This window comes from Lichenostomus cassidix, chromosome 5, assembly GCF_008360975.1.
Source record: "Lichenostomus cassidix isolate B80296 chromosome 5, HeHo_3.0, whole genome shotgun sequence".
Classification (NCBI taxonomy): domain Eukaryota; kingdom Metazoa; phylum Chordata; class Aves; order Passeriformes; family Meliphagidae; genus Lichenostomus; species Lichenostomus cassidix.
In genome coordinates, this window is record NC_139486.1 from 38,819,065 (window position 1) to 38,833,221 (window position 14,157).

Below are 14,157 nucleotides of genomic sequence, written 5' to 3' on the forward strand. Positions count from 1 at the left end.
AAGCTGTGCTGGAAGCCTCCTCTGCAGTCAGAGCTCTCCTCTGCAGGCCACAACAGTGGGACAACAGAGCTCAGAGTAACATGTTTTTAGGATTCAGCATCTCTGCAGACAAATGGTGATACCTGAGATCATGATCTTCCCCCCATTATTCCTCGTGCCCAGTCTTTAATTGGCAAAACCAGCATGTTTTTTCACCTCAATCTTAAACTATCTCCTATTATCACAGCTCAGGGTTTCTTCCCTACACACATGCTTCACTAACACCAGATAGACTCCCACACATTACTGGGCCTCCATTTATGTTTAATACTGAACTTGGGAGAACTTACGGCAGTTTTGATGTGGGCTCTCATCACTGCCATCTCCACAATCATTTGCTCCATTGCACAGCTTCCTCTGGCCAATACAACGCCCGTTCCCACACAGGAACTGGTCTGGGGCACACTGAGGGGTGCCTGCAATAGAAGAAGGGTAAAGTAGCACACCACACCTTACCGATGAAACAACAGTCAGGGTGAAGAAAAGAATATAGAACATTTTCTAAGACTTGTTACAAACTTTTCATATGAGCACAAATCCATGACTTCCTTTCCTGAACTTGAGCTCATCTAGCACTTCTTACTGCTCCACGTATTTTTATGCTGATTTGGAGGTCTGCAAACTCTTCTCCAGTCTGAGTCCACTGTTGCTTTACTGTGAAGTTCATCTAACTAGCTTCTCTTAGAATGACTGGAAGGTCCTGGCTTACCTCCCTTTGGTTCCAGAATCCACAACCCTACTCAGCGTGTGCAAAGGAGGAGTCAGTTCCTCACTTTAATAATCTGATATGTCACACCAGCACATCTATGGATATTAAGCCTGCCTAGGAAGAAACATCTTATCTAGCCCTCACTGCACTTTGATGGACTTGGAATGAGATTTAGATACATCCCTGAAATCTGAGCTCAGGCAACAGGATTTCACAACGTGACCTACACGCTTCAACTTCTGCTGTTGGCAAGGAGGATGTACAGAAGTCTTGTAAGCAAAGTAATACTGTTTGTAGGGACTTTGCCACTCTGATTGTTTCTTCAGCAATAACTGCACTGTCCTGTTGCTGCTTACTTCTTATACCTCTTAAGATAACTTGATTAGCAGTCCCTAAATCATCACCCTCTGACAATCTTATGAAGATAACAGGACAATACAGTTACCAGCAGAGAAACAATCAGATTGGCAGACTGCCTGTAAGCACTGTGGAAAAGGGTAGTTGTGAGATTAACAAGTACAGTTAAGAACTACAGACACACCAAGTGGGAATATAAAACCAAACCACATGCAGATTTACTTTTCAGACCACAGGAATACTTTATATGAAGGATTATGAAACTTGGACTTAATTTGTCATATTGAACATAAAGATCCTTACACCAGCCGATTCCCTAGTATTTTAGGAATCCTCTCTATGGCCAATAAAAATATAACTCTGCTCTAAAACCAAGAGGATATTAACTCTTCCTACAGACATTGGGACACCACACTATGTTGATTAGATAAGTCAGTACACATCCTGCTTGGAAAACCCAGTCTAATTTTTACCTGTCGCCATAGACCTATAGTAACAATAGGTGTACTCAACCACCTTGTGTTTGGTTTGATGTGGAGATAGTGAATTTCAGTGGCTCTGGAAGTTTGATTTGGCTTCTGGATTGTAACTGTTCTTTCATTACCTCAAAATACCTTTGTTATGAGGATGAGGAAACAGGGTTACCAGCGTGTCTTTATGTACAATTATGTTTCCCAGGATCGTCACACTAATGCTCACAACAGCTGACCAATCCAGAGCAGCTGCTCTCAAATGACTACAAAGTGTGCCTCTCCAGGTCCTCTGCGCTCAGCTGTCTTTGTAGAACACCCACTCTCCACTCCTCAACAGCCCCACAACATGAGGTAGTTTCACAAATCCATTTTGTCATCCCTAAAACTACTGTTCAGAATACACTGATTCAGAAGGATCAGCACACATAGCTAGGCTCCACTCACTAAGATGAATTCATGGACCAGTACTTTCTATTCCTCAACAAAGCCTATAGGCATCCTGAAGGCTTTAAGGAAAAGAGAAGATTCTAGACATGCCTTGAATCCTACCGTAACACTAGGGTGTGTTGAAACCCTCCTCCTCTCCACAACCACTCTCATACATAAGAAGAGCGATATGTGAAATGCATACTAGGAAGAGCAACTCCTGAGCAAATATCTAAGGGGGAAGCTGACACCCTTAAGCCTCTAAAACAAAGGCTTTATTCTTCTCTTCCACTAAATGTCCTTTTTGATTCAACTGCCTGTTGGAATTGTTCAGCAATTTCACAATGCAACATGAAAGCTATCCAGAACTATTTAGAAGGTCTAAGTTAGTACAGCCCATGTGACAAAGGTTACAACTCGGCACATTGTTGATGTTTCCAAGTCTGAATGGAATTGTCCCAGAGCTCTGTGGTAATTCACAGTGTAGGGACAAGATAGGGGGATATTTGACCAGAAAACACCTTCACCTTAGTTAGTTTAAGCACACAGACCTGCACAAGTTGGCAAGTATATAAGACAGCCTACAGATCCCATTCTCTGGGAAGGACAGAAACTCTAGGTTGAACTCACTGAAGCAATCCAAAAGAGACTTCACTACCTATTACCTTCAGGATGGAAACATTAGCTATTAAGCAGTAAGACAGCAGGTCAAACCTGTGTTCTCACAGTTCTCCTCATCACTGTTGTCAGAGCAGTCATCTTCCCCATCACAACGCCAGGACAGACGGACACAGCGTCCTGACTTACAGCGGAACTGGTCAGCTGTGCACATAGATGTAGCTGAGGGACCAAAAAATGAATGTTAGATGAGAAAGAAGGATCAGAAGAGACCCAATTCCAAAGCTAACTATCCCAAACATTCTTTTGTATCCACAGAAACTGTGTTTCTAGCAGTTCCCAGCACTCACTGCAGTTCCTCTCATCTGACTGGTCATCACAGTCGAAGTCTCCATCACACCTCCAGCCAGCATTAATGCACAAGCCACTGTTGCACATGAACTCTCCAGAGCGACAAGGCTGGTGAGATGCTGCAGTGATGGTAAAACACAAAAAGAGCAAACTCAGACCAACGTAACATCCCCAAAGCTCCTTGGTACCACCCTTATACTTCTTTATTAAGGAACTTAACCTGAATAGATTTCTCCTGAAAACTATTGCAATTCTTGTAAGCAGAAGTGCACTGACTATACAGTTCTCATCAGTATTCCCACTTTCCAGAGGTAAACAAGATCCCTAAAAATGAAGGAGCAAGCTTATGTGCGAACAATTAGATCTCCATCTACACTGTAACCCCCTCTCCAGCCAACACAAAATCCATTTAGGTTTGCAACTCTGATGCTTGGATCAGGACATCACCCTGCAGTAACTTACAGCAGTCAGATTCATCAGACCAGTCCCCACAGTCATCATCACCATCACAGTGGTAGATGTCCAAGATGCAGCGTCCATATGCACACTGGAACTCTTCCAAGCTGCAGGTGGCAGCGGGAACATCTGATGCTAACAAGGGAATCAAAGAAAAAATGTGTGAGGTGACAAGGTACAGTCCAGTTTAGAAGCAGCCTTCTCAGTCCCATAATGGGTTTGCAAGTATTCAATGGAAAGGGGTTGGAAATTACTAGCCATTGCTGCACATCTCTGCATGATTCGTATTATTGAGAGAAATGCTGGTTTTGCTTCACTGAAAAGCAGGTTAAACCCATAAAGACACTAATGCAGACAATCCAGTAAATACAATTAAAAAAAGAAGTTACACAAATCAGATATTAGGCCATAAAGGATATTAGGCTATAAAGACTAAAGTTTTCAAGAGCTGTTACAGTCTAGAAAAGCAAAAAGCTATGAAGGAAGAGTTGGTGGGAAAGCATCAAAAAGGATCCAAGAGTGTCACCTCCCATATTATGCTTGAAACACTATGTTTTAGTGCCCAGAAAGTGTTTAAATTATTTAATAAATCTGAAAAAAAGATAGAAAAACAGATGGAAAAATAAAGAAACCCTTAGGCATAGCTCCATATTAAGGGCTGAGGCATGTCAGAATGCAAGGTTAAACTAGGGAGTGATTCTTTTAAAATTTTAACCAAAATAAGCACTTGAAGACCAAAGGAAGCAAGCAAGCAGCAGGGTGCCTAGGCCTGCACCTGACCTTTGAGGATTTCCCCTTCCTTTTCCACTCAAGCTCTCTCCTAAACAACCATGCCTATTCAGTAAAGAGCACTGCCAGAGAGATGACCCTGGACAAAGCCAAATAAACTAATGGTCAAGGATTTGCCTACTGCTCTCTGTTCAACAATACACTAAGTGGGAAGGCATGAAAAATATTTTGAGTCACACACAACAGAATATGACACCTCTTCTCATACTGTCTGGAGAATGCACTGTATGTTTTAGGCATACAAGTCTCCCAAATGAGGAGTTCTGAATATAAATCTGTTAAACAAAAAAGAAAAGAAAGACTGAAAAGAAAGAGTAATCCAGGAAGTGAACTACACCTGCCTCTCCAACCTGAAGTAATGGGCACAGCCTGAAGGCATGAACTAAGATCTTTAATTCAGTGAGGGTCCAGTGGCTGGATATGAAAATGTGTGTTAATGTGGCTCTCACCAAAGGAGCCTGAGTGTTTTGGTTTCCTTGAGAAAATGAAGTCAGTGACTTAAATTAACATGTTGTGTATTTCACATCCCCAAAAGAAACAAAACGAACAAAAAACCCACACAAAAAAGAAGAGTGTAGTCCCATCTTGTCTCAGATGAATGACAAGCATGATTGTAGATACAGAAAAGATGACAACCACGTGGATGAAGATAAGAGAACAGGAGGTAGCCAAACTAAGCTTCTTAGCAAGTTACTTAAAATGTCTTATAGAGACAACTGCCAGCCAGGACTGAAATAGCATTCCAGCTCAGAGAAGCAGGGACACCACTCTTGGGTGCCCCTCCACTGCCACAGAAGGCAACATTGGAACATCTCTCTTCCCTTCCTGAGGGTCTATTAATCGCCTTCGGTGAGGAGACAGGCAAGGAAACAAGAAAGGCAAAGAGCAAAAGGAGAGGGAGAGAGGCTGGCTTCCTCTTACAGTCCTTTTCTGGCTTAGAAATGTTTGCAGCCCCTGGCTTTCTGCCAACTCTCATTATCTGGAGAGATAAAAGACAACTCCCCCATGCATCCACTCCCCCTGCCCTTCAGGAGCTGGCGGCCCTCATCCCCCTCCCAGAGCCTTTTGAAGTTTCCTGCTATCTAGAACAAATTCTGTAAAATGCCTTTGAGAGCACGGTGGGGGAAGGGACCACTGCAAGTTCCAGAGACATGGACAGTGCTCACAGACACAGGAGAGAGGCAGTGTGGATTAGAAAGGGACACAAACTCCTGTCCCACTTGCTACAAGCCTGTGAAGGTGAGGAAGAAAACTGTTGTGGGTTCTCATTCCCCAACCATCCCACCCACCTTCAGCATTGGTCACTTTTTGGGCAACCTGCAAAAAGCACTTATGTGAAAAGAGACTGGGCAGGCAGGAGGTGTCTGCAGTGTGCAGTACCTTTCAATAAGCAGAGTACCCCTCTGCTTCCACAATTTCAGTCAGGAATAAGACAAGAGGAAAAAGAAGGGAATAGTATTCTTGCCTTCCAGCTGCCCTTCAACTCCTACAGTTTTATAGAGAGCCATATTCAATAAAGCATAAACCTCCCGCTCTGACTCAAGGTCACAGCTATGGGAAGGAAAAGAGAAGCAGCAAGGCACAGAAAAAGTATGCCTATGAGGTAACACAAGAGAGACACCATTCTTTTGTGCCCTCTGGGGTAGGCAGCAGAAGACAGCATAGCTGCCAGTACAGGCAGGACTAACTTGTTTTTGATCTCTGCTGCAGAAAACATGCCAATACCCAAGGCAAGAGCAGGTCCAAAGGGCTATTTCCTGTGATTACAAAGGAAAGCACTTACGGCAATTCTCTTCATCTGAGCCATCCTTGCAGTCTGTGTCCCCATCACAGAACCAGTGCTCAGCTATGCAGCTGCCATCACTGCAACGGAACTCCTTCTCCGAGCACTTTCTCATATCTGTAGAGACAGCAATGTAAACAAAGCCTTGGCTTTTGTCAGAGTACCCAGGAAAACACCACACCATCCTCCTGAAGCTCCTAGGACACCCACAAACAAGACTGCTCATTAAACCATACATACCCATGTCAGGCAGGGCCTGAGCAAAACCATTGTTCATTGAACTGACACAGAGTGCTGGATTCAAAAGGAATCCAAGGGGACTTCACAATGGCATGTCAAGGAATGAAAGGTCTCAAGTGATTTTTTTTGCCTGGCAGGTAAGCCACATAGCCTGAGATCCTAAGCAGCCAGCCCTCAGAAGGGAATATCCCATGAGTTCAGTCCAGAAAAGCCAGCTCAGAGCCTTAGCCATGCACAGGGCATCCTAGAACTGCACAGGCTGGACTCTGCATACCTCTTTTTAAAGTGCTGCGAGGGCAGTATTTACATTACTTACCACACTGCTCATCACTGTTGTCCCCACAGTCATTGTCACCATCACAGTGCCACAGGCTGCGAATGCAGTATCCATTCTGACATGAGAACTCATCTTCCTCACACTCCCTTGGAGCTGCAAGGACACAACAGGGACATGGTGAAGGCAAGGCAAGAAGATTTAGCTTGCAGAACACCAAATGTGTTACATGGTTGGTGATATGTTACAAATCAAGCAATATCATCCTCCAAGAACACTGTGCTGCTGGAGAGCTGATTCCCCTAACAAATACCAGGAGAGCCACTGGGAGATTTCTTGAGTGTCTCTCTTCCACTTCATTCGTATGCCAACAGTACAGCAGGCTCTAAAACTTGAGAACATAGGTTGAAGGAAGTAGCTGGAACAAAGAGATGAACCCACCCATCCTATGTTGGTATGTGTTCTAAGACAGACTCAAGATAACTTTGCACAGTAAAAAGGTATTCCAGGCCTCTTTTTAAATTAATTAATAGGCCCTATGATTATCTAACAAATAACTGCTGGTAGTATTGTATTTCCACCTTCTTTTCATAACAATGCTAAAACTGTCTTCAAAGCAAAGGACATGTTCGCTGAAGAGGGAGAGAGAAAAATTGAACTTCCTCTTCTGAACACCTCAGTATTTTCAGCCTCATTCCACTCTCCTTGCCAGTCTCCTACGGAAGCTTGTCTGCAGACCAGTAAGGAAATGAAAGGGACTGCAAAATTAGCACCAGAGGACTTCAGTGCAACAGAAACCCTCCTACAGTTACTGCCAGTCTGAATAACTCTCAGGAATCTCTCATGCACAGAACCTTGCATTTCTCCTTTCATTAGTGTCCAAATCTTTTGATCACACCCTTCTCCACTGTTGTCTTAGATATGAGGGCATTTCAACCTTTTATGAAAAACAGAAAACCAAAGAGACCCAGATCTATATACCTTTTTCTTAATGAATATATTTGAATAGACTGGAAAACTGAGCTTAGTCCTACATACCAGAGCATCACACAGGATGTCAACCCCTGAACTTGCTTCCCAGCCCTTTGCCCAAAAAGGCAGGTAAAGATCAGGAGTATACTGATCAGAAAGTGAACTCATTTCCATGCATGTAGTGCATGGAAATACATTAAATACTTTACAGTCAAGAGCTTTCTTTTCTCATTTCTTGAGATGGGGTTCCTCCATCAGAGTCACTCTGGAGTACCATGCACACAACTCTTTGTAGGCAGTATCCCTACAGCACCTCCCTCTCCTCAAGGAGCCCTGTTTGAAAGGACAAGATGCTGGTGACAGCCCAGCACTGCAGAAAAGTCAGACAGTGGAACCTGAGGCCACAGGAAGTCAGCCAGACAGGCAGTTCAGTAGGATTTGGCAGGGGTTAGGTGTTTCCACTAACAGGGGAGGGCATGAAGAGCTCAGCTCAGGGAAGTGCTTCATGGGACATTAACTAGCAAGGCTGTAGGGCATAAACAGTTCTACAGCTGGATGGAGAAGCATCCCCTCCCCCAAGACAGGCAGCTGAACAGCAAGCCAGGTGCCAAGGCAGAAGGGCTGACAGGTACACACCACTGTCAGAGGCAGAATACAGCTTATTACAAGTCAGAGGTCCAATTCAGTGGACAAACTACTACATTCCTGTAATAAAAAGGGTAACTTTCCCCAGCCATAGCAGGCAGGCACTGCATCCACCCTCTTTCCTCAGATAGGTGACTTACGGCAGTCCTGTTCATCAGAATCATCCTCACAGTCATTGTCTCCATCGCAGACCCACGACCGGCGGATACATTTTCCATTGTCACAGTGGAAGTCCAAGGGGGAGCAAGTGGGCAGCACTGCAAGAGCAAAGAAACACCTCATGGAGCTGCAGCCAGCTTCCTTCCTGAAAACAAAGTTCCTTCCCTCCCAAGAGAGCAGAGCTACATCTCTTAGAAACAAAAGACAAAATTTCAAGTCATCAGGAAGAGCTGTTCCTCAGATGGGGGGCCAGAGTAGGTCTGTAGCTTGGCATTCTCTCTTCCCCAGAGAAATAATGACCTTTCCACAATAAAGTAGCTGTCGCAATTCCCCCACTGAGTTCCTTTTTCCTTTCATCCCTGAGCCTGCTGTCCTCCCATAACTGCACTTGTTTTATAATGAGCAAATTTACAGTATCAACATCTTTCCTGCATGCTTCCCAGTGCAATCCATCCTGTTTTTTATTACACAGCAAGTACCTTAGAGTGAGAACTATCAAAAGCAATGTTTTGGGGAACAGGACTTTACAAAGTAATATGCTACACTGTGTTTCAGCATGGGGACTGCCAGGTTTTTTGTCTAAGAAATCTGGAAGGAGAAGCTTAGAGGCAGGGATCCCCCGTTGGGGATAATTTGCTGTATCTCAGGTGTGGACAACAGAGTCCAAACCTTGCTCAAGGTTTCCAGAAAGGATGGAAGACGGGGATAGACATGGGATGATGCCTGCCTACACAGGAGTCTGTTTGCAATAGTGTGGAACCACAAATCCACAGTGTTTGAAGAGGCCTGGAGCCACAAAGCTGGAATTCAAGGGGGAGCATCAGCCCTGTTCTTTCCCCCGCAGATGAGAGGAACACTCAACCCAGAGAGGTTCATGCTTTTAAGCGCTGCCAGCTGTGGTAGGCAAGGGGCTGCACAAGACTGTTCCTGACAGGTGTGCTCTCCAAAGAACAACATTTGCTCGGTGATGTGAAGGGGTGAGGGCTACAAAGGCTACTGCCTGAAACCCTTTTATCCCAGCCCAGCTTGCCGACAGCATCTCCCATCTATCACCAGGCAGGCCAGCCCTTTTCTGCTATGCTGCTACACTTTTCCCTGCCAACATTATCCTGGAGGTGGGAGTGAGAGCGGAGGGAGGTGGGTAAAAAAAGAAGGTGAAGACAGCAGCCACACACAAAAGGAGGATGATTTAATAAGGAGAACAAATAGTCACATTTTCAGCTTTTCCAGCTTTCTCAACCCTCTGTTTCCCCTTGGCCCAGGACTGCTGCCAGTGACCTATTAAAGAAGCATGAATTATACATATGAAATCATTCACTGCTCTCCATAGCAAGTCCTCCAACATTTCCCACCAAGGGCCTGTCCTAAAACCCCCATTCTGTAATGGTATGGTTATTCAGACTTTCTCTAACATCTCTTTTTCTAACCACAAATTCAGATCATCTTCTCAGCTGTTCCTGTAGCATGGCAGGCATTTCTGTATCTGAGGACATCGCTGCAGATGTAATTGCTGTCAACACTCACAGAATTTGGCACTGGCCCTTGGGAAAATGTCCTTCCCATCATGTCCAGGCTGTCCCATGCAGATATCTATCCATGTCATATCCAGCTATTTCTAGGCCACAGAGGGGTATGATGGAGAGGGAAGCACAAAAATCTGTATTTTCCCTCTACAGATTTGACAGCAGCCTGGTCTTCCAATAGCTCACTCCTTTCCTTACATTGCACTTTCTCTGGGCATCCCTGTGCTGCTTCAGCAAAATGAAGAAGGAATTTCCTCTTCTTCCCCAGGGCAGGTGGAAGTAGAAAACTCTCCACTTTCCAAACTCTGCTTCCAAATAAAACCAAGACTTTTTTGGACTCAGATGCTCAGTCCCACAGATCAGACCTCTCTCCCCCAGTTTCCAAACACTGTACACTGAGAAAACCTTCCCTGGCCTCAGCTGCAATTTCAGGACTAAGACCATCCTCCCAGCATATTCTTTAGCATGACTAATCACCAAAGGACTGCACAGGAGCCACCTGGAAGGGAATTTACATGCTCACTCTCCAGGGGAGAATTCTTCAGGCTCCCAGAGGGTTAAGCCATTAGCACTGGTTCAGAGTGGATACCATTATCCCACTGAACTGCTGCATCCCTTCATGAGGTAACAACATAAAATGAAATTCCACCCCTACAGGGAGTAGTTCAGCCAATTTCATACTCCCCCTAGATATAAAAATCGAGCTTCAAGCACAGGGGAAGAGAGCAAAACACAAACTGCCATATACAAAGGAGGACCAAATTCCTAACCCAGCAGACAGCAAGTGTGTGCTAGCCCAGACAACACTGGGGTGGGGGGAGGGTGGGATTAAAGCCCCTTCTACAGGAGCTCTTCTTTAAAGGAGGAAGAAAAGCCACAAACCCCCTTGAGACCAAAAAACTCAAACTAATGAATGAGGGCTCATGTCTCATAGAGCAGAGGAACTACCAATAGGATCAGGGCAGAGATCCACATAAACTTGTAACCTGAATCTAATAATGCTCAGAAACAGATGCTTCAAAAGAAAACACAAGAAATTCTGGAAGCAGCTTTCACATCGGGGCACTCTTCCTAATCCCTCTTTTCCTAGCTCTGCCCTCCCAATCCCTTCTTCCCACTAAAAAGCACACTGCTTATATAGAAATATTCCTGTTTCCTTCCTTTTGTTCTAAGCACATCAGGCTCCAGTTCCACTGTACAGGCCTTGGCTCTAGGGTTGTTACTAATCAGCTCTTCTGTTGGCCATTTATTACTTCATATTTGGATGAGTTTTATTCCTATAAAGTTAAAGCTGAGGGTGTATCACTAGCCCACAGTGAATATTTAATACTGTTGTAAATATATCCAGTGTTTGGAAATTTGAAGTTAAGCGGAAATTCAAAAGTTAGGAGGTCACGCTTAGGACACTCAACCAACCACCACTATGTTTTGTTCTGACATCATGGAGCAGCTATGCAATCTGGTAAGTGTATTGCTTTTACTCATATAGTTCGTTTCAAAACACATAGTCAGAAGATGCGTACATGCAATACAAATGAAGCAGCAAGAACTCTTTTCACTGACAGAGGTGGAACAAAACCTCTTCATCTTGCTGAAGGACAAGGTGGATTAGCATTAAGAAGACTAGAAACTGAGTCTCCATATTCTCTTCCCAGCTTGATATTGATGCACAACCCTGGGACAGTTCTGACTCTTTAGCCCCCTTCTCCAACCTGTAAAATGAAGGATATGTATTACTTTCTAAGACAGCTGCAAGTCCTTCATAGGCATTGCTTCCACTGATAAGAATACAATCATAGATTGTACTAACATGCTTTCACCAGTATTTACAGCAGGATTAGGCAATGCCAACAGTAAACACAGTTAAGCACCAACCCCCCTTCTCTGCTCAATTCCAGCTTGATCTCTCCATATCTATGCAAAGAACAATATTTTCCTAAAAGAGATGAGCAAAGGCAAGTCCCAGAATGGAGCTGAAGGCAGGCAAATGCCCAGACAGACAGGGCCTAACTTGCCCCAGGCAGAGCCAAGAAGCAGGATGGGGAGCAAGCCCAAGAAAGGGGAGCCAGTGGGAAGAACTAGGCTGGGCAGCAACAGCTAAAGAGTGCACATCTGTCAACTGACAGTGAGCAATACAAAAAGGCCTTTGAACTTCCAACCATTTCCCTGAGCTCATCCCTCTGCATGGTCACACTGGACATCATCCAATGTTTCAGCAAAGCTAGGTCTATCATAAGCCTGCTATTCCTCCCCCTCTCCCAACTCCTATTACACAGGACACTCTTTTATTGCCAAGCAGAAGGGGAAGGGGGAGGGCGGGGGAAAAGGGAAGTTTATAAGGTGAAACGCAGACTGAATCACGTCCCACTGTCCTTTGAACACTTTATCCCTGTTGCCTGTGGTGAGCAGGTTGCTTTGTACCCAAGGACAGCAAGCAACTGGTGTTCAGAGCTCTGGAACGCAGAGCAGCTTGAACAATACGGGCTGCTTAATTAGACAAACTCTCATTCTCATGAAGAATGAGAACTTAATGTAAAAAGTAAATTTAAAAAAAAAATCATGCTACCTACATTAGAGAAGCGCAGCCTGACCCCCAGCTACGTCTACACTCACGCAGGTGTATAAACACATACATACCCATAAACAGATCTGTTTGCTGAGATCTGCAGCACAGCAGGCAAAAAGTCCAGGGACAAAAATAAAGGAGGTTAGTCCACTCTCAGGAAGAAAAAGGAGACACTGCATTTTACTAACAAACATTTTAGAAAATCTAGTTCCAGAATTACATAAAATGTTTTCAATTGCACTGCTGAACTGTACTTAAGGATATTGCTGGTCAAAAGGGACAAAAAAAGAAAAGAAAAAAGAAAAGAAAAGAAAAAAAAAAATTAGTATCAGCATCCAATCTTTCAATCTTTCACAGCCCTTTGATCACAAGCACTCTGCCTGAGGGGCCATTGCATTAATTCTGATGCCTGTTAAAGGAAACACACATACTCCAGGCCCAAGAAAATGACAAAGCTGCAGATAGGGAACTGGTGTGTTTTCAACAGAATACTGAACTCTTGACAAGAGTTCCTAGTTCATAAAACTTTAAGTTTAGAAGTAAAGCTTCACCTGAGCCATTGCATCTGAGCTCAAGACTGGTGATTAAGTGAAGGGCAGAGGGAAAATTTTTTTTTTAAAGCTTCCATTAATTTTAATAAAAGACCTTTAAGATTTTTTTCCTAACATCACCTCAAAAATTTTTGTTGTGGGCCTGATGGGCAGGCTATACTGATAGTCCTGTTCCTGGCAAGGAAGAGACCCTCTACTGGGCTTGAATGAGCTGTAGTTCAACCGGAACTGTGTTGATTTCTCCACGATATGCAAAAAACAGACCACTTTCAGTAATATTTAAGGTAAAAAGTACATTTTTCTTCAGTCCCTTCAAATGAATAAGTATCATACAACAGTGCATGGAGCTAAGCAAGCAAGTCTTCGTCCCAAGAAGTTACATATTTACAAGCTGATTATGTATGATACAGATTCAAAATTCAGAGCAAGAAGGCTCTTCTGGGGGGATGGTTATGGGGAGATTTGGTGTATCTTATGAGAAACAGAACTATTTATCAATCCTCAGGCCAAGTTTACTCAGTTGTCCTTTCACCCTTGCCACAGGAAGTAAGACTCATTCACACCACTCAGGACTTCAAAGGGCGTGCAGGAGGGCAGAATGAAAACCATTCCTCTGCTTGCATGCGGCTTTCGTTAGGGACAGGCCAAAGGAGTCTCTGCTGGCACAAGGCAGGAAGGCAGCTGAGCTACTCTGTGCTCAGGGCAGCCAGGCAGACACTGTCAGCAAGCCAGAGAGCTGACACCAGACAAAGTCTATGGAGCTGGCATGACAGCTGGCAGGTTGCTTATTGCTATTATTACTACAGCACTCTGGCTTGTAAACATGATCCAGAGCAGGAAGCAAACATGTCACAGAATAATTGGCTTCCATCACAGCAGGGCTTCAAACTGGCAATGAAAACAGTTTCTGTCACAGGTAAGCAGAGGCAGGGCTCTCCCAAAAACAATGGGAAAATACCTATGTAAGTGTAAAGCGTCTGGGGCGTGCAGAAACAGTGACAGTTGAGGAAAAATTTAGTGCAAGCTACTCAAGAAGTGGTAATTTGCTTTATAGTATGCAACAGAACATTAGAAACCAAAGTAAAACACACCATATTTTACGATTTTATCTCAAAACTGAAAATATCCCTCAAAAGGAGTGTTTCCCATGTCTGCTCTTGTTTTTCATAGCTGTAACTCCACTCACTGCCAAGTATCTTGCCTTTTTTTTTACCCTACACACTACA

The 14,157-nt window shown here is 44.1% G+C and overlaps 1 protein-coding gene across 1 annotated transcript in view; it reads right to left on the reverse strand.

Moving 5' to 3' along the window:
- The window catches only part of LRP4 (LDL receptor related protein 4), an 82,852-nt gene that overhangs the window by 23,389 nt on the left and 45,306 nt on the right, over nt 1-14,157 (reverse strand). The window contains exons 3-9 of the mRNA XM_085063796.1: nt 8,273-8,389; nt 6,558-6,671; nt 6,002-6,118; nt 3,436-3,564; nt 2,973-3,092; nt 2,719-2,844; nt 330-455 (exon numbers count right to left, since the gene is read on the reverse strand). Coding sequence (XP_084919922.1) covers nt 330-455; nt 2,719-2,844; nt 2,973-3,092; nt 3,436-3,564; nt 6,002-6,118; nt 6,558-6,671; nt 8,273-8,389 — 849 coding nt within the window. The remainder of the gene's footprint in view (nt 1-329; nt 456-2,718; nt 2,845-2,972; nt 3,093-3,435; nt 3,565-6,001; nt 6,119-6,557; nt 6,672-8,272; nt 8,390-14,157) is intronic.